At 40.6% G+C, this 19,702-nt stretch overlaps 1 protein-coding gene across 4 annotated transcripts in view; it reads right to left on the bottom strand.

The window, feature by feature from the left end:
• The window catches only part of LOC135092441 (sacsin-like), a 21,652-nt gene extending 2,193 nt beyond the window's left edge, over positions 1-19,459 (bottom strand). The window contains exons 1-6 of one of the 4 annotated variants that reach the window (XM_063990933.1): positions 19,282-19,459; positions 4,356-4,390; positions 2,979-3,085; positions 2,378-2,488; positions 1,604-1,751; positions 282-1,087 (exon numbers count right to left, since the gene is read on the bottom strand). In XM_063990933.1, coding sequence (XP_063847003.1) covers positions 282-1,087; positions 1,604-1,751; positions 2,378-2,488; positions 2,979-3,085; positions 4,356-4,390; positions 19,282-19,355 — 1,281 coding nt within the window. In that variant the 5' untranslated portion in view covers positions 19,356-19,459. Of the gene's footprint in view, positions 1-281; positions 1,088-1,603; positions 1,752-2,377; positions 2,489-2,978; positions 3,086-4,355; positions 4,391-5,405; positions 6,008-6,921; positions 7,046-19,281 lie in introns of those variants that run through there. The other 3 variants (XM_063990930.1, XM_063990931.1, XM_063990932.1) reach the window with 3 other exon arrangements.
• Between the last annotated feature and the right edge of the window lie 243 nt (positions 19,460-19,702).

Below are 19,702 nucleotides of genomic sequence, written 5' to 3'. Positions count from 1 at the left end.
GTCTTGTCTGTAGGTCTGTTTGTCTCATTGGTGAATGCAAGGTTTATATCTCACAATATAGGGAAGCTAGGTCTCTGTCTCTTTCTTACTGGTTTTTTTTTTTTCTTTTTTTGATAAATACTTTATTCATTCATCTTTTTTAATCTTACAACACTGCAGGTCACGCCTTGTCTTGTCTGTCCGTCTCTCATTCTTACTGACACTCTCACTCTCTAACTACAAGCTATGGACATTGCCAGACACTCTTACTCTCTCACCACATAGTGCCATCCAACACTCACATCTGCCTCCTTGCTGCTCTCACTGGTCCTCCACTTGACCTGTCTTCGATTCTGGTTGAGGATAAAGGCCCCATTGACCTGGACTGGAAGGCCAGTCTGGTTGGTCGAGTCTGGTGGCAGAGGCAGGAAGCTGAAGATGTGACCTGTGGCTTCTGCCGGTGTGGAGGTGGGTACTGCAACCCCCACCAGAGGAATATGTTTACTGGTGTCTTTTCCACCCCACTTAATCCACTCAGTGTCCTTCTTTCCTGGTAAGAAGTGCAGGATTCTCATGTCCTGCTGGCGTCTGTTGTCTCTGTGGTTGCTGGTGTGAAGCGTGGCGTCATAGGAGCAGGAGAGAGCCTGGGATGGGGAGCCCTTGCACTGCTGCAAATTCTGTCTGAATGCCTGCCTCATGTTCCTCATCCTGGTCATGTTGGAGCTGGTTACCTCCATGCAGTGGCTGACTATCACCTTCTGGCTCTTCAACTGCCCAATGGTTATCTTCTCCAGGGACTTGAGGAAGGTGAGGCACACACCTGCCTCCACTGCAAACGAGTCAAACAGCCACTTCACGTGCTCCGCGGTGTATACGGTGTCCGATATCTTTGAGGGAGTCTGCCGCAGAGGAAACCAGAACAGCGTGCCCGGGAAGCTGCCCGCGGCCTGCTGCTGTGGCGTCAGGTGGTGACCAAAGGCGTGCTGCACAGATGCAGTTGGGAACACCTCACTCAGCTGCTGCAGGGGGAGGCAGCGACACATCCTCTCCTCCGGTTCGCTGGGGTCCATGAACAGCACCAGCTGCCCACTGATGATCATCAAGTAGTCTGCAGTGGTCCACAATGCTCATTAGGCTACGTTGTTGAGTAATAGTGTTCTCCTGGTAGTTGCCTTGTGCATTCCTCAGTCGACATTCACACTAATAATTTTACTAGTTCATTTCACAGCTGCCTTGTCCTGCCTTCCTTCAACAGGCTCAAGTTAATTATTATTTTATTTCATTCATTTATTTATTTATTTTATGTAACCCAAGACTAGGGAGAGTATTGATCAACTGTAACTAAACTATGACTATAATATTTACCAGTCAGATGGAAGAGACTTGATACAAAGACACATTCTGGTTAAATTTCTTCCTCTGCTTGAACATGAAAGAAACAGAGAACTGAGAACTGACTATTTAATTTACTTGTTAGACCCTGTAACTACCCTACTTATCTGTTAATGGGAAGAAAATTTAATACAAAGACGCACTGTCATTAATTTTCTGCTTGAAACATACATGAAAGAAACAAGAACTGAGAATGCATAGGTCATCTCTAACTACACTGAGACTAACTTACCTGTTAAGTGGAAGACAGACTTAAATCCAAGGCCAAACTGTCCCACTTGTAATGGATTGTCCTTCTTGATGCTCTCACTCAATTTCCGAATGCCATGCCAGTCCTCCTCCGAGAAGACTGCATCGTTGTAGAGACTGACTGCCGGTCCCTACACACACACACAGAGAGAGAGAGAGAGAGGTTAGTACTGCATGCCACGACCAGAAGGGAAGGGGAGGGGAGAGGAATAACAAAGAAAAAGCAATCAGTAGAAAAAGAAATGAAGGAGTATGTATGTATAAAAGGAAAAAAGGAAAGTACAAAAAGGGAAGGAAAGAGACAGGAAGAAATAGAACAGAAAAAAAAAATACAAAAACAGAAATCCTGTTAATAATTAGTGTTCCATTAACTAAGCTCACAGCTGGTTTAGTACATAGCTCAGTGGAAATATGATAGCACACCAAATTCACATGCATAAAAAAATAGATAGATAGATAGATAGATAGATAGATAGATAGATAGATAGATAGATAGATAGATAGATAGATAGATAGATAAATAAATAAATAAATAAATAAATAAATAAATAAATAAATAAATAAATAAATAAATAAATAAAAAATTGAATGAAAAAATAAAAAATAAAAGGAAAGGAAAGGAAAGGAAAAACAATTCAAATCTAACCTAATAACCTAACAATTTAATCCAACTTGACCAAACCTCACCTAATTTAACCAAGCCTTACCTCATCTAACTTTAATCTAAGCTCACCTCACCACCACTGCCATCACCCACCTGCAGGAACTTGTGCACCACTTTCCATGCCTCTGGGAAGCTGAAGTGGTCAGGCACATGCACCACCTCCACTGTGGTTGCTCCTGCATCCTCTGCATTCTGCACCAACTCCTGCAAACACACACACACACACACACACACACACACACACACACACACACACACACACACTAGGTTAGAGCTCTGGCAGAAGGTAAAGGGGGTGCTATGGGGGATGGGGAGGAGGAGTAATACAAGGGAATATATTCATAGCAAATCCAAACAAGAGACCGAGGTTGTTACTAGACTGATTGGATAAATATTTTATGCTATTACACACAAAACAGTAAAGGGAGGGGAGGGGAGGGGAGTAGAAGAGAAGAGAAGAGAAGAGAAGAGAAGAAGAAGAGAAGAGAAGAGAAGAGGAGAGGAGAGGAGAGGAGAGGAGAGGAGAGGAGAGGAGAGGAGAGGAGAGGAGAGGAGAGGAGAGGAGAAAACAGAAAGCACTACAAGACAGACACATCCCAATCCTATTAGAAAGAAAGAAAGAAAGAAAGAAAGAAAGAAAGAAAGAAAGAAAGAAAGAAAGAAAGAAAGACCCCTCTATTCCTCCTCCACTAACCTTGATGATCTGCCCATTGTCAGGGTACTGTGTGAGAATGTTTCGCAGCTGACCAACCACTGTGGGCACCTCAATCTTGTAGTAGGTAAATGGGTCTCCTGGGCAACCTGGGGTGAGGAATAGGAGAAATGGGTAAATGTTTGTATGGGGAACTGATTTACTGACTGGCCTGGGTGATGGGGGCAGAATCTACTGACAGGCTGAGATGATGGGTGAATGGGGAATGGGGATTGAATCTACTGACAGGCTGAGGTGATGGGTGTATGGGTAACTACTCTGACAGGCTGGGGTGGTGAGTGAATGGGGAATTAACTAGGACAGGCTGAGGTGATGGAAAGGAAAGGTTTGTATAAGTAATAATCATTAATCTACTAATGGGTGCTCAAAATCTCCAGTAACCTTTACTGGAGCCCATTAGACCATCAGTGGTCATAAAAACACCCTAAAAAAAAAAAAAAAAAAAAAAAAAAAAAAAAAAAAAAAAAACCTTCCACAGCAGCCAAACAAACCACTTGTAAACCACAGTGCTGTCCACTAGACCCACTTAAACCATTAGCATTATAAAAATCCCGTTGAAAGCCCTAAAAATCTTCACTATAGCCAGTTAAACTCTCAAAATTATAAAAACATCCTTGAAAACACAGCCCCCCCAAAAAAGCTAGAACTGAAAACACTTGAAAACTCCAAAAATCTCCACTACAGTTACTTAAACCATTAGAATCACAAAAGTGCCCTTGAAAGCCCCCAAAATACTTCAACTACAGCCTGCTAAACTATTAGAACCATGCGAACTTATAAAACAGCCCATTAGTCTGTTAAACCATTACAATCACGAAAACATCCTTTGAATAGCCACCCCCCCCATTCCTATATAGCCTTTTAATGGTTGACAAGTTGCTGGGGTGTTTAAAAGTTGACCCCAGCTGTTATTCAGGATCCATATACATTGGTGACTGCTCTTTTATCCCCAAATTAGAACTGGGAGGAGAAGAAGAGATTCCTACCTGATGACGAACTCACGGAAGGGAACATTCAACATACTCATCCTTCAAATGGTTATGCTTTTCATCTTTGTTTTCGAGCTGTCAGTCTCAGTGGGTCTTTTTATTTTATTTTATTATTATTATTTTTTTTTAGGTCTTGTTGCTTTTCGCCAATGTAATAAATAAATAAATAAATAAATTAAATAAATAAATAAATAAATAAATAAATAAATAAATAAATAAATAAAAATAAAATAAAATAAATAAAAAATAAATAATAAAATAAAATAAAATATTAATAAAAAATGAAAATCACATAATACAATAGAATTAGATAAAATAAAAATAAAATAAATAAGTAGATAAAATATAAAAAATAAAAAGCAATACTTACTCATGGTGGCCAGGGGTGCACCATCCACGGAACACCTGAAAAATAATGAACAATGAACAAGTCTTCCTGGGGTTCTTCGAAAACGGTGAACTTTAAGACATTATTGTGGAAAACTAACCCCCACTGTACTATTTTCCAGACACTGGCTGTTAAGTTCGGGGTAAGATGTGACATTTCAGCAAGCTGTGACCTAAACAGTGAAGGAACCAGCTGTCAAATCAATGAGCTGAATGAATCTAACCTTAATGTAGCCCTCAAATGGAAAACCTAACGTTATTTCAATATTTTCCAGCAGAACAGAAGTGACAGAACAGATCCTCCCAGCACTCTAACCTTGCCTAGTATTACTTTCACCACCCTGACAACTCTAACATCACTCCTACCTTCCTGACACAGCCATAATTTTACTTGGATAATCTAACTAGCCTCTAACAAAATGGCCAAATATTATCAAGAGGTGAGGTGGTTAATGTACAACACATCTCTGGTGGTTTAATTTGTGGGTTAGCTTCTGTGCAGTTACTGTGGCTCTTTACAAACCTGGCAGGTGCTTCACAAACTCAAAGTCCATACAAATGAAGGCAAGAGTAACGTGTGCATGTGTTTGTGTTCTCCTGCCCAAAAATTTCAAAAAAATAATTACTTTCGGATCATGTCAAGATTAGCGAATCCAACACCTCTGTGCCAGCCAAGAACAGAGCACCCAGTGATCTTCATGTCAAGAACAGCCAACCCAAATGTCTTTATGTAAAGAAAAGTAAACCCTTGACAAAATATGTTCTATGTTTTATGAACAAGAAAAAATTGGGGGAAAAACTGGAAATAAGAACTCATTTTATTGATGAATAAACCTAACCTAAAGGATATCTGAATAAAGAAATCAAAACCCAGTATATGAAAAAGTTATTGAACCAGTGAGGTTCATAAAGGTTAACTAGTGAACAAAAGTTTTGAAGTGTAATCAGTTATTAAAAAGCCTGATGTCGAAGCACCGAACTGTTCATGTCGAGAACTGCAAACACAATTTTTCCCATGTATAGAATAACGAACCCAATAATCTTGTAGTAAAGAATGGTGAACCCTGCTGTGTGTGGGTTCGCTAATTTGACGATTTGCTTTCTCCGTAGATTTTTCTCGAAGGCAAAATTTCACTTCTTGCGTTCCCCACCAGTAAGCCCTGCTGCCCCACCAGGCCTCCCAACATTATAGGGGCTGAGAAGGACAACAAAATAGCATAAGATGCTATTGGTAAGATCCATTACACTCCCACCACGGTCAACTCTCCTATTACTTCCAGCACTCTAAAGCTGAGATAATATTACCACGCCCAGTCCGCGGGGCAGGCTGGGATATCTCAAGAAAGCCTAGGCGTGATGACGATGACGCAACTTTTTGTTTACATCGGAGTGACCTTGAAATTGTCGCGCTTCATCGCCATGGAAACGGATATATATTTAATACTAATCATTACATTCTCCACACCTTGTTTCTATTCGAAAACATATTTTAATACCTAATCCCGTGTCTACGTTAATGGCGTATTTCAATACCCAATACATTTTTTTTTCACACTCGTTTCTACTTTATTACGATAACCCAATCATTAATTTCACCACTCTCCCGTTTTCAACTAATACATTTCAATAGCCAATCATTAGAACCATTCACATTCCCGGCTCTACTTCAATATACGCGGAAATGTACTCGTACATTTCAAATCGCATCTGAGAGAGAGAGAGAGAGAGAGAGAGAGAGAGTGAGAGAGAGAGAGAGAGAGAAGAGAGAGAGAGAGAGAGAGAGAGAGAGAGAGAGAGAGAGAGAGAGAGAGAGAGTTCAATCCCACGTAAGATAAATTAGGTTTCTCATTGGTGTTTACCTCAGATGCATAATCCCGTTAAATCAAAACCAAATATAATTAACTTTTGGAAAACCGGACTTCCGCTAGTACTTGATAAACTTACTAATTGAAAAACCGATTGAATACTTTTCTTACACCATTTAAATTTATGGAAAAAAAAAAAACTATTGGAGTGACAAAACTCAAAAGCACCCTTGAAAACCCACGTCACAAGAACCTGTTAAACCATCACTGCACTCTAACACCTTCATTAGAGCAGGGGTTCCCATGTACCCCGAGACGCAGACTTGCTATTTTTCAAGAGGGTTGGGTCTCGCACAATAACCACTATTGCGCAGTACATGGTGTAATCTGCAGTCAGATTGCAATTCTTTTACTCATTTTAGTAAGCAAAACATATGAATTATATCGAGTAGGTGAATATCATTTGGTTTTCACAATTATGAAACTTCCTATGGCTGCAGTCTGTACTGGACCAGGTACGGAACGTGTAAACCAACTGGCGAGAGGGACAGGTCCGAGAAATGAAAGTATCGGCAGGAAGGTGTTGTCAGCTGAACTAAAGCCACAACACCCGTGGTATTAATGGTCATGAGGGTCTGAGTAAGCAAATTTAAACAAGAGCGCTTTCTATCGCTCGTGCGCAGTATGATGAGCATTCAACTCTACTTTGCGTTAATATGTGTGTGTGTGTGCCACTATACTCACCACCCACTGCTCGAAGAAACTTAACAGTCGCTAACGCTTGGTAAATAACGTGCGTAGAGACCAAGCACCACAAGCCCTCTGACACCGCCCGCCTGTGCCTGCCGTAACTAACACCGTCCGTCCACCACCACCACCACCACCCAGCAGCGAGATACCACGTGATAATAAATCATAAATACTCCACAAACAGAACACCATAACCGGATAATTCTTCAAGCATAGGCAACCATGTACCTGCTAGGGAGCTTAAAGGTAAACAGGGCACAGTATGAAATCAGTTGATAAAGCGTTTGAGTTGGTCGTAGTGGTGATCGAAATAGTGAACTTGGTAACTCCGTGGCGGTGGCTCTGTCATACCAACTCTCGACTCGTCTCATTTCTGTACTGGCGCTTCCCCCCCCCCCCCCCGCTTCCTTTGTGTTCTGTCCCTGTATCAACCCCATATGAGAGTGAAAGGTCGGTGAGAAAGTGACCTCTCTCTCTCTCTCTCTCTCTCTCTTGGTTGAATTGCTACAGGAGACTAACACTACATTAACCCCCTAAAGAACCGGGGACGTCGATCGACGTTTTGGGCTCAAAGGACCGGGGACGTCGATCGACGTCTCTTTGTAAATAACGCCAAATTATGCGTTTTTCCGCCCGATTTTCTAGCCAAGTGTATTGGCAACACTGATTAAGACTAGGATGGGAAGGGTTGTCAGTTCCCCGCTAGCCTTTGTCATGGCTGGTTCATCATGGAAGTGATTCCGCCTCGTCCGATTTGGTGCACTCGCCCCCGCGCGTATTTACTTCCACTCCATCCATCCACTCTAGGCCCTCCACGTCAGCTAGGAGGCCTCTAAGTATAAGTAGCATTGAACAGGAGTTAGAAATCACTGTCTCCACGATTATTGAGAGTTGAGGACAGTGATGTGCTGGGGTCTGATGATGCAGGAGACAGGGGCACCAGCACCACCACAGCCACCACCGATGATGAAGTGCTGTCACCGCCAAAACCAGAGCAACCAGCCCAGCAATCAGCCCAACCTGAACCTGTTGCAGGGCCTAGTACACCAGGCCCCAGTACAATTAGGGTAAAAAAGGTCATAGATCCCGTTTTCTGCGTTACTAAGCCAGAGCCACCATCACTGATCGGACGCGCCCCCTCACTTTCACCGCAACACCACCTCAATCAACTCGTCATATCTCCGTAACCATGGCACCTAGAAACTTCTGGTTGGTACCATTCAAAAGAGGAGGAGTTGATTGTGGGGTAAGTATTGTTTTCTTTCACTTGTTTATTGTAGGTTAGGCGTACTGAGCATGCAAAGATAAGCTATTTTGCACGTTTTTCCCCATATCCCCCGCCCTAGCGGGACTGATATACTTACCCCGCGCGGTCCTTTAGGGGTTAACATCGATTGCTCTTCAAGGTCACAATGTTCACTCCTCCTGTTAGACAATTACTATCATTATTTCAGACACTAAAAGAACAGGAAACAACAATAACATTAATAAAAACAATAACAACATCAACAGCAACAACATTGGTAGAAAGGACAGAAAAAGACTTAATAAATGAATGAATAGATATATAAGCAGATAGTAATGTATAATAGGCATATTACACGAAAAAAGTGACAAAACAACAATAACAACAACACTGAAAAGAAAAAGCTTTACGTAGAAATGAAAACGAGAGAGAGAGAGAGAGAGAGAGAGAGAGAGAGAGAGAGAGAGAGAGAGAGAGAGAGAGAGATTTTGCTACACGCTAGAGCAACGTTGACACGGAAATAACAGCGCTTTAAAGTTAATTTCTTCCTTGGTAGTAGTAGTAGTAGAGTAGTAGTAGTAATGATGGTAGTAGTAGTAGTAGTAGTAGTGGAGCATATCGTCACTGAATGGCAGTAACAGTGGTAGCAATAGTAGTAATAGTACTAGTAGTAGTAATAGTAGTGGTGGTGGTGGTGGTGTAGTCACTGAAGTGGAGCATATCATCAGATTATTATTATTATTATTATTATTATTATTATTATTACTATTATTATTAGTAGTAGTAGTGGTGGTAGTAGTAGGAGGAGTAGTAGTAGTAGTAGTAGTAGTAGTAGTAGTAGTAGTAGTAGTAGCAGCAGTAGTAGTAGGCTTCTTGGAGCTTCCCTTATTTCTTATATTTTTGTTCTAGAAGTAGTAGTAGTAGTAGTAGTAGTAGTAGTAGTAGTAATGTAGTGGAGCATATCCTGGCGGAGGAGGAAGGGGCAGAACGTCACGAGGCAAGACATTATGGCGAGTCATGAAAGTTGCAGGAGAGGTGACGTGGCGCGCGGCGGGCGTGGAGCGTGGGTGGGACGCGTTCTGGACCCGTCCCTGCCGTCAGTGCCGTGTCCGAGAGAGAGAGAGAGAGAGAGAGAGAGAGAGAGAGAGAGAGAGAGAGAGAGAGAGAGAGAGAGAGCCTTATTTTCTGACACTTCACCTACACTACTTTCAAAAGGCTTTAAATAATTGGTTTTTTTTTTTTTTTTTTATTTTTTACCGTTCTAGTGACAGATTGATAATGTTTCTGCATAATCAACAGGAGAAACACTCTAGAAAACCCAGTGTTGTGCCAAGTGACTCCCAGTTTCCAGACGCTCGAGGATGTCCTGACACACCTGCATGCGTCGTCCCTTCTGGTCATCGTTCAGGAGTCTCGGCACCATCTTCGCACAGACTTTCCGCATGCCCAGATCTTCAGTGATAATCTTCCACACGCTGTTGTGGTTCATGCCAAGCTCATCTGCGATCTTTCGAACAGTCAACCGACGATCGTCACGCACCATCTGCTTGACACGCTCAACATTGGCCTCATTCCTGCTCGTTGAGGGTCTTCCACTCCTGGGGTCATCTTCCACGTCCTCCCGGCCCTCTTTGAACCTCTTGCACCACTCAAAAACACGTGAGCGTGACATTGTCTCATCCCCGTACACTTTTTGCAGCATACCCAGTGCTTCTGACGGCGTTTTCCCCAACTGCACCAAAAACTTCAAGTTTGTTCGCTGTTCAGCGCTCATTGTTAAACGACCTGCAACAGAGGACATGATTTTAAAAGCACGTAAGAAAAAGATTAGTGACTGTAGAGGGTTGGGAGCGCAGTTGTATACTCCAGAAGGATTACTTTGAAGGGGAAATATGGTGGTTTGTGGCTTGGGTTTGAAATTCATCTTTTAGGACACCAGTCCTGGAACTTTAATGACACACCTCGTAATCTTATTGACTGTATGGAGTTTTATTGACAGATAAGGGATGTAAGCAAAATTCTTAGGATCAGCAACCAGGGTAGAACAAGAAATAATGGGTTCAAACTTGAAAAATTTAGGTTTAGGAAAGAGATAGGAAAAAATTGGTTCACAAATAGAGTGGTAGATGAGTGGAACGGACTCAGTAATCATGTAGTTAGTGCTAGGACACTAGAGAGCTTTAAGAGAAGATTAGACAAGTTTATGGATGGGGATAATGGAAATAGGTAGGTATATTTCAAACAGGGACTGCCACGTGTAAGCCTGGTTGCTTCTTGCAGCTTCCCTTATTTCTTATGTTCTTATGTTCTTATAACTATTGCCTCATTGTGGAATGTTACAGCAGAAATGGAGCAAGAAAACAACAGTTCACTCCCTGTGCAAGTGTAAAGAACAAGTAAAAAAGTTTGCTAATTACCGCCATACGTATGACACAACACACACACACACACACACACACAAGGAAGTAACACCGTGGTAACTCAAGTAATAGGTCTTAATTAGTATATTCTTCCCTGCTTTGCCAAGAACGAGTAGTAGTAGTAATAGTAGTAGTAGTAGTAGTAGTAGTAGTAGTAGTAGTAGTAGTAGTAGCAGCAGCAGCAGCAGTAAGAACACAAGGGATGATGCGGGATGCCATCAGGCCTACAAGTGGCAGACCTGTATAAAACATGTCTTCTTGTGTAGTAGTAGTAGTAGTAGCGGTGGTGGGGTGGTGGTGGCAGTAGTAGTAGTAGTAGTAGTAGTGATTCCATAGTGATTCAATGTTAACAACACACAAGATATATATAATACCTGTATGAATGTTTTGGTGATCTTTCCTCGATATGGCGCGCATGTGCAGTGGCGTCACCCGTCACAACCCTGGAGAAATTTTGTCCCGGGAGCGATTTGACGCGACGCAGCTTGATCATCTTTCTAGCCTTTGAAAAGTCGTGAAGTGACATTTTTTTTTTCCTTTTCTAACAATATTTCTGCATTATTTGAGAGCCCGGCTAATCATTCCATGTGTTACTGAAAAACAGATGAGAGAGAGAGAGAGAGAGAGAGAGAGAGAGAGAGAGAGAGAGAGAGAGAGAGAGAGAGAGAGAGAGAGAGAGAGAGAGAGAGAGAGAGAGAGAGAGAGAGAGAGAGAATCCTTTGAAACATTCCTTTATCGATCGTTACTTGACAGCTGTTTATTTATTTATTTATATTTTATTCTTATGATATTTTTTTTTCTTAGGTAATGAGAAGATACGTGCTGAGTCATGTTGAGGTGCCTGAAGTGACTAAGGTAGTGGTGGTGGTGGTGCGTGAAGTGAGTGAGTGAGTGTGTGTGTGTGTGTGTGTGTGTGTGTGTGTGTGTGTGTGTGTGTGAAAAGGAAAAAAAAAAAATACATCGCTGACTTTTATATATATATATATATATATATATATATATATATATATATATATATATATATATATATATATATATATATATATATATATATATATATATATATATATATATGAAGTTAGGCATTATCTAGACATTCGTAACAATATTCATTAACAAACTGTGCTACGTTTGGTAATAGTCCTACATTTGTACTCTGCATTAACCTAGCAAATGTGAACTGATCTGGTTGCGGTCTCTAATACTATGGTACGTATCTATTTCTCAGCTGAACAATGCTGTGGCTTTGACGTTGCAACAAAACAAAATATTCATCCTTACATTTGGTACAATAACGCCCCTCTCTCTCTCTCTCTCTCTCTCTCTCTCTCTCTCTCTTGCCCATATTTACTAGAGATAACTAACAAATTCTTTCCGTTGCGAAATTTTGATAAACATAAACCATTATTTTTTTATCAAGTTTAACCAGGTACTCCTCAATTCCATGAACTTCTTTGCATAATCTATAATTGCTACGGATACTTCAGCTTGTTACAATTCCATACCACTTCGTTATCGATTTATCTTTCTGGATGTGTCCCGCAGCTTTCTTGAACATTTGGAGCTGTGACCACTGCGACAACCACACTCCTGGCATACCACGCTTGATACACAGGTTATCTTTTATGCATTCCTGTCATGACGTTAAATCAATACCGGTCGTGTGTAACGGCAATAAACAAATATACATTTTATGACAATTTTGTGTTTTTTCCCTGGAACTTTGTCTGGACCAACATTTAATCACCCTACATTTAATAGTTATTTCTAAAGGATGGATGGACCCCTAGTTCTCCGTATACTGTATCTGTACTACTATATCCATGTACATACAAAACGTGCTTCAAAAATGTCATATGCAACAATTCTACCTCCCGCACAACATTATCACCCCAGATTTCACAGCCATATGTTAGTACATAAGAACATAAGAACATAAGAAATAAGGGAAGCTGCAAGAAGCGACCAGGCTTACACGTGGCAGTCCCTGTATGAAATATACCTACCTATTTCCACCTATCATCCCCATCCATAAACCCGTCTAATCTTCTCTTAAAGCTCCCTAATGTCCTAGCACTAACAAGATTACTGAATCCGTTCCACTCATCTACCACTCTATTTGAGAACCAATTTTTTCCTATCTCCTTCCTAAACCTAAATTTTTCAAGCTTGAACCCGTTATTTCTTGTTCTACCCTGGTTGCTGATCCCAAGAATTTTGCCTACATCCCCCTTGTTATAACCCTTATACCACTTAAAGACTTCTATCAGGTCCCCTCTTAACCTACGTCTCTCTAAAGAATGTAAATTTAACAGCTTCAACCTCGCCTCGTAAGGAATACTCCTCATCCCCTGTATCCTTTTAGTCATTCTCCTCTGTACTGATTCTAATAGACCTATATCTTTCCTGTAATGTGGGGACCAGAACTGCAAAGCGTAGTCTAGATGAGGTCTGACCAGCGCCAAGTATAGCTTTAATATTACTTCCGGCCTTCTACTTTTAACACTCCTAAAAATGAATCCTAGTACCCTATTTGCCCTGTTTCTGGCTTCTATGCATTGTTTTCCTAGACGGAGTTCAGAGCTAACTATAACTCCTAAATCTTTCTCTAACCCTGTACCTACCAGAGTTACGTTGTTTAATGTGTACCTATTGTGTGGGTTTCCTCTACCTACGCTAAGCACTTTGCATTTGTTGATATTAAATTGCATTTGCCATCTGCCCGTCTATTCATTCATCCTATCTAAATCTGCCCGCAAGGCGATGACATCTGATTTTGACCTAATTAATCTACCTATCTTTGTGTCATCCGCAAATTTACTAACATCACTACTAATTCCACTATCCAAGTCATTAATATATATTATAAATAACAATGGCCCTAATACTGATCCCTGTGGCACCCCACTACTTACATGACCCCACTCGGATTACGAGTCGTTTATTACAACTCTTTGTCGCCTGTCACTAAGCCATGACCCTATCCAGCCTAACACCTTCCCATCTATCCCGTGCGCCCTAACCTTTCTCAGGAGCCTGTGATGGGGTACCTTGTCAAATGCTTTACTAAAGTCCAGATATAAGATATCATAACTATCACCATTATCTACTGCCTCGTACACTTTACTGTAAAAACTTAACAAGTTTGTCAGGCAAGACTTCCCCTTCGTGAAGCCATGCTGTGACTGATTTATCAAGTTATGTTTGTCTAAATGTTCCCTAATGTTCTGGGCGCCAAAGATACCGTGGTGTAGTGTTGTGTGGTGTGGTGTTAACTCAACACTCCCACAAGCTTAACTACCTTGTGTGTGTGTGTGTGTGTGGCAATTAGAGAGGACTAACAAAGCTGTATAATTGGAGTTTGACCCTTAAACTGCCACTTGTTGTGTGTGTGTGTGTGTGTGTGTGTGTGTGTGTTATCACTTCCTCCTTTTCATTACTTTTTAAAATTAATTTCTAAACATATTCTCTCTCTCTCTCTCTCTCTCTCTCTCTCTCTCTCTCTCTCTCTCTCTCTCTCTCTCTCTCTCTGTTTTATTTCCATTTTTTTTCGTAACTATTTTATTTATTCATTCTATCAATTTCTTTATTTTTGTTATTTATCTATCAACTATTTATTTATCTATCTTTTGCACTCATAACTTTTCCTTTACAATGTGCAGAATGTCAAACAAAAGGAAAATTAAGGAAAAAGGAAGAAAATAATGAAAGAAAAGAAAGATAATTGCCAAGAAGGAAGGAAGGAAGGAAGGAAGGAAGGAAGGTAATGAGAGAAGGAAAGTAATAAATGAGAGGGAGAATAACAGAAAGGGGGAGAAAATAATAGAAAGGGTTAGGGAAAATAAAAGAAAAAAGGAAAAAATGAGAAGAAAAAATAATTAAAGGGAGAGTAGAAAATAATAAACGAGGAAAATAATAGAAAAAGAGAATAATATAAAGGAAAATAACAGGAAGAAGAAAATAATAAAAAAAGAGGGAAAATAATAACAGAAAATAAAAAAAAGGAAAGCAACACCAAAAAAAGGGAAAATGATAGAAAGGAGAAAGAAAATAAGAAAAAAAGAACAAAATGACAGAAAAAAAAGGAAAAAAAATTGGAGAAAAAAGAAGAAAATGTTACAAATAGAGAAAAAAAGAGAAAGACGGCAAATAAAAAAAGAAATACAAAAACACAAACAAGGAAAATACAAAAAAAAAGGAATAAAATGAAAGAGGCAGAAAAATAAAAGAAAGAAGGAAGACAATGAAGAGGAAAGGAAAGAAAGTAATGAAAGAGAAAGAAATGAGACAAGAAATGGAGGGAAAAACAAGAGGTAAAGGAGGAGGAGGAGGAGGAGGAGGAGGAGGAGGAGGAGGAGGAGGAGGAGGAGGAGGAGGAGGAGGAGGAGGAGGAGGAGGTAAAAACAATCAATTAGGAGAAAGGTTTACTCTCTTAACACTGTCTTGCCGTGAGCCAATCAGATGTGTTGCTCTTAACGCCGCCTCTCTCTGATTGGCTGACTGACTGGACGAGAGAGAGAGAGAGAGAGAGAGAGAGAGAGAGAGAGAGAGAGAGAGAGAGAGAGAGAGAGAGAGAGAGAGAGAGAGAGAGAGAGAGAGAGAGAGAGAACGGAGGAGGATAAAGAAAAAAAATAGAAGAAAAAAATAATAGAAGTAGTGATAGGAGGAAAAAGTAGTAGTAGTAGTAGTAGTAGGGAAGCCACAGAACGCTTGACCTTTGATCTTTCTAAAATTTCTGATTGGGGCAGAGCAAACTTGGTATTCCTCCATCTATCAACTCGACACAACCTTCCAGACAACTATCCCCTCTTCTTCAATGACACTCAACAGTCCTCCTCTTCTACACTGAACATCCTTGGTCTGTCCTTTACTTATAATCTGAACTGGAAACTTCACATCTCATCTCTAGCTAAAACAGCTTCTATGAAGTTAGGTGTTCTGAGACGTCTCCGCCAGTTTTTCTCACCCCCCAGCTGCTAACTCTGTACAAGGGCCTTATCCGTCCATGTATGGAGTATGCTTCACATGTCTGGGGGTTCCACTCATACTGCTCTTCTAGACAGGGTGGAATCAAAAGCTTTTCGTCTCATCAACTCCTCTCCTCTAACTGACTGTCTTCAGTCTCTCTCTCACCGCCGCAATGTTGCAATTCTAGCTGTCTTCTACCGCTATTTTCATGCTAACTGCTCTTCTGATCTTGCTAACTGCATGCCTCCCCTCCTTCCGCAGCCTCGCTGCACAAGACTTTCTTCTTTCTCTCACCCGTATTCCGTCCACCTCTCTAACGCAAGAGTTAACCAGTATTCGCAGTCATTCATCCCTTTCTCTGGTAAACTCTGGAACTCCCTGTCTGCTTCTGTATTTCCACCTTCCTATGACTTGAATTCCTTCAAGAGGGAGGTTTCAAGACACTTATTCATCAATTTTCGACCACTGCTTTGACCCTTTTATGGGACTGCCATTTCAGTGGGCATATTTTTTTTATTGGATTTTTGTTGCCCTTGGCCAGTGTCCCTCCTACATAAAAAAAAGTAGTAGTAGTAGTAGTAGTAGTAGTAGTAGTAGTAGGAAAGTAGAAAATAAAGATAAAAAAAAACAGAAAATAGAAAACAGAAAGGAGGAGGAGGAGATCAGTCGAGGAGGAAGAGGAAGAAAGAAAAGGGGGGAAGGGGAGGAGGAGGAGGAGGAGGAGGAGGAGGAGGAGGAGGAGGAGGAGGAGGAGGAGGAGGAGGAGGAGGAGGAGGAGTATCAGTCGAAGGAAAACGAAGATGCGGAGGAGGAGGAGGAGGTGATATTCATATAGGTGGAGGTGGCGGTGGAGGGCGGGGGAGGAGGAGGGGGCGCAGTCTGGGGCAACAAGATAATGGAGGGCGGGATGGATGGGCGAGTGGAATCCTCTTGTATGGCTGAGGGAGATAACAGGGGCTCTTCCACTCAGATTGCATTGTGGAGGTGATTAGTATGGTTTTATTTTCTCTCTCTCTCTCTCTCTCTTGTTTTCTTTTTTATTCTTTTCTTAATTTCTTCCCCTTTTCCCACTCCAAATCTTCCTTTTCTCCTCTCCCTCTTCCCTCTTCTCCCCTCCCCCTTCTCCCTCTTCCCTCCCTCCCATCCCCTCAGTCCTCTACTCCGGTTTCATCTTCTCCCCTCTCCTCCTCTCTCCTCTTCTCCCTCTTCCCTCCCGTCTACCTCTTCCTTACTTCTCCCTCCCTCCCTCTCCTCTCCTCTCTTCAGAAGGAAGAGGTAAAAGAAAGAATTAGAGATGATAATGATGAAGTGGAGAAGAAAGATGGAGAAGAGATGGAGGAGGATTAGAATAAGGAAAATGAGGAGGAGGAGGAGGAGGAGGAGGAGGAGGAGGATAAATATGGAAAACGTATGAAAAAGAGAGAGAGAGAGAGAGAGAGAGAGAGAGAGAGAGAGAGAGAGAGAGAGAGAGAGAGAGAGAGAGAGAGAGAGAGAGATGTACAATGATCTCATTATATCAAATTTTATCAATTTTAATGTTTTTTTTTGTTCCTATTATTATTTCCTCTCCTTCTTATCTCTTTTTATTTATCAAGGCATTATCTCTTCCTCCTCCTCCTCCTCCTCCTCCTCCTCCTTCGAGAAAATGAAAATAAACAAAGAATAAAAAGGGAAAGGAAATAATCAAATATATAAAAAAACAGAAAATAATCAAGCTGGACTAATGAAAGAATGGGAAGAAGTATAGATGAAGTAAACGAAGGATAAGGGAAATAAGAATGAGAAACGAAGGATAAGAGAAACAAGAATGACATAAAGGATGAAGAACAATAAGGATGAATAACTATAAAGAACAAAAGGAATAATAAAAAAAAATGGAATAAACAAAAGTAGGATGAATATGAGAATGAAATAAACAGGATGATGATGATGATGATAATAATAATAATAATAATAATAATAATAATAATAATAATAATAATAATAATAATAAAAGTAAGGAGGAGGAGGAGGAGGAGAACGTAAAATTAAGTCTACCATTAGCAGAACCGTTTTCTTTCTTAACTCTCCCTCCATTCTCTCTCTCTCTCTCTCTCTCTCTCTCTCTCTCTCTCTCTCTGGATTGCCATTCTTTTCTTATCTTCGTGATTATCTTTTCAATTATCTATTAATTTTTATTCATGAGGTTTCGTGAAGTTGTCTTTGAGAGAGAGAGAGAGAGAGAGAGAGAGAGAGAGAGAGAGAGAGAGAGAGAGAGAGAGAGAGAGAGAGAGAGAGAGAGAGAGAGAGAGAGAATCAAGCAATTTCTAAAGTATACATATAAATTAGGATTATCTATGAGGTGATAAGAGTAAGTCTCTCTCTCTCTCTCTCTCTCTCTCTCTCTCTCTCTCTCTCTCTCTCTCTCTCTCTCTCTCTCTCTCTCTCTCTCATTTGGGGGTAATATGGAAGGGATTAAGAATTTTATCCACACCAGGACAATGAGAGAGAGAGAGAGAGAGAGAGAGAGAGAGAGAGAGAGAGAGAGAGAGAGAGAGAGAGAGAGAGAGAGAGAGAGAGTATTAATATTCTCTCTCTCTCTCTCCTTCCTTCCTTCCTTCGTTTCTTTCAGTATCCCTCAAACTCTCTCTCTCTCTCTCTCTCTCTCTCTCTCTCTCTCTCTCTCTCTCTCTTCAGGGCCTCCATTCTCAAGGCCATTACCTCACTAGATAATACTCCACTAACACCACCAAGCAACACCACTCTGCTCCCTCGGAAATTTCCTCCCCTGCAACACCCCTCCCCCGCCACCACACCACCTCTGTTTGTGGCGGGAGGCATCCAAGCTTCCTCTGCGCAGATCGCTTAAGTTTTCATTCCTTCTGCGCACCTTCCTTCCTTCCTTGCCTGCCCTGCCTGGTGGTGGTGGTGGTGTTGGGTTGGTTTGGTTAAATGAAATAAATAAGTTAAATTAGTAGGTAAATAGATAAGATGGTTTGAAAAATTGTCCGTCATTGGAAGACTTAAAGAGAATGAGGGAAAAGAAAAAAATAAAATGAGGATATAAAGTTGTCATTAGAATAGACTGAAAAAAGGGGAAAAAAAGAAATTAAAGGAAAAAAAAGAAGAGATAAAATGGAGAAAGAAATCTGTCAGTCATTGGAACACTGAAAAACGGAAAAGGAAAAAAAAAAAAAAAAATACGAAGTGAGGGAGAAAGAAGGGGAGGGAATGAAGATACAAAATATGCAAATTGAGAGGGTTATAAATTTGCTGATGAAGGAAATTTAAATAATGGACAAAAAATGAAATAAAAAGTCAAGAAAATACACAAATACATAAATAAATAAATAAATACATCAGGAGACAATAATACAGAATGAAACAAATAAATAAATTCAGGGTTTTATTAATTTTAGAGAGAGAGAGAGAGAGAGAGAGAGAGAGAGAGAGAGAGAGAGAGAGAGAGAGAGAGAGAGAGAGAGAGAGAGAATATAGGTCCTTTGCATGACTTGAATTGATCTTTAGTGCTCTCTCTCTCTCTCTCTCTCTCTCTCTCTCTCTCTCTCTCTTCTTCCTTAAGTTCCCTTCAGACCCTGAGAGAGAGAGAGAGAGAGAGAGAGAGAGAGAGAGAGAGAGAGAGAGAGAGAGAGCACCACTACCGCCACTATCACCTTACCAAATCGTAACCAAACACTTGCTATGAGAGAAATATTTAAAAGAGAAAACGGGTACCCTTACGTTTTCTTCCTCTCAGTAACTCTGCGTTCCTCACATAGATGGCGCCACTGCCTTGTCCTTCTATCGCTTTGCATTTAGTTGGAGTAATGTGACGTTTTTCTTTTTTCCTTTCTTTTTTTTTCTTTTCATAGTTGTAAGTTATGCAGAGGAATACAGGGTTTTTTCTTTTTTTCTTTTCTTTTCTTTTTATTTTAATCTTCTTGTTCTTCATTCTTATCTTTCTTACGTATGGCGATCTTCATTTTCACTGAAAATAAAGAAATAAATAAGTAAATTAAATACAAAAATCAAGAAAAAAATATAGCAATTAAAAACAAATTTATAAACTAGTGTGGTTAAGAAAATGTGTTTGAAAAGAAAATTAAAGAAGAGAAATGAAAAAAAATGAGAGAGAGAGAGAGAGAGAGAGAGAGAGAGAGAG

Source organism: Scylla paramamosain, chromosome 40, assembly GCF_035594125.1.
Source record: "Scylla paramamosain isolate STU-SP2022 chromosome 40, ASM3559412v1, whole genome shotgun sequence".
In the NCBI taxonomy this organism is placed as follows: domain Eukaryota; kingdom Metazoa; phylum Arthropoda; class Malacostraca; order Decapoda; family Portunidae; genus Scylla; species Scylla paramamosain.
This window is presented reverse-complemented; position numbering and strand designations above follow the sequence as displayed.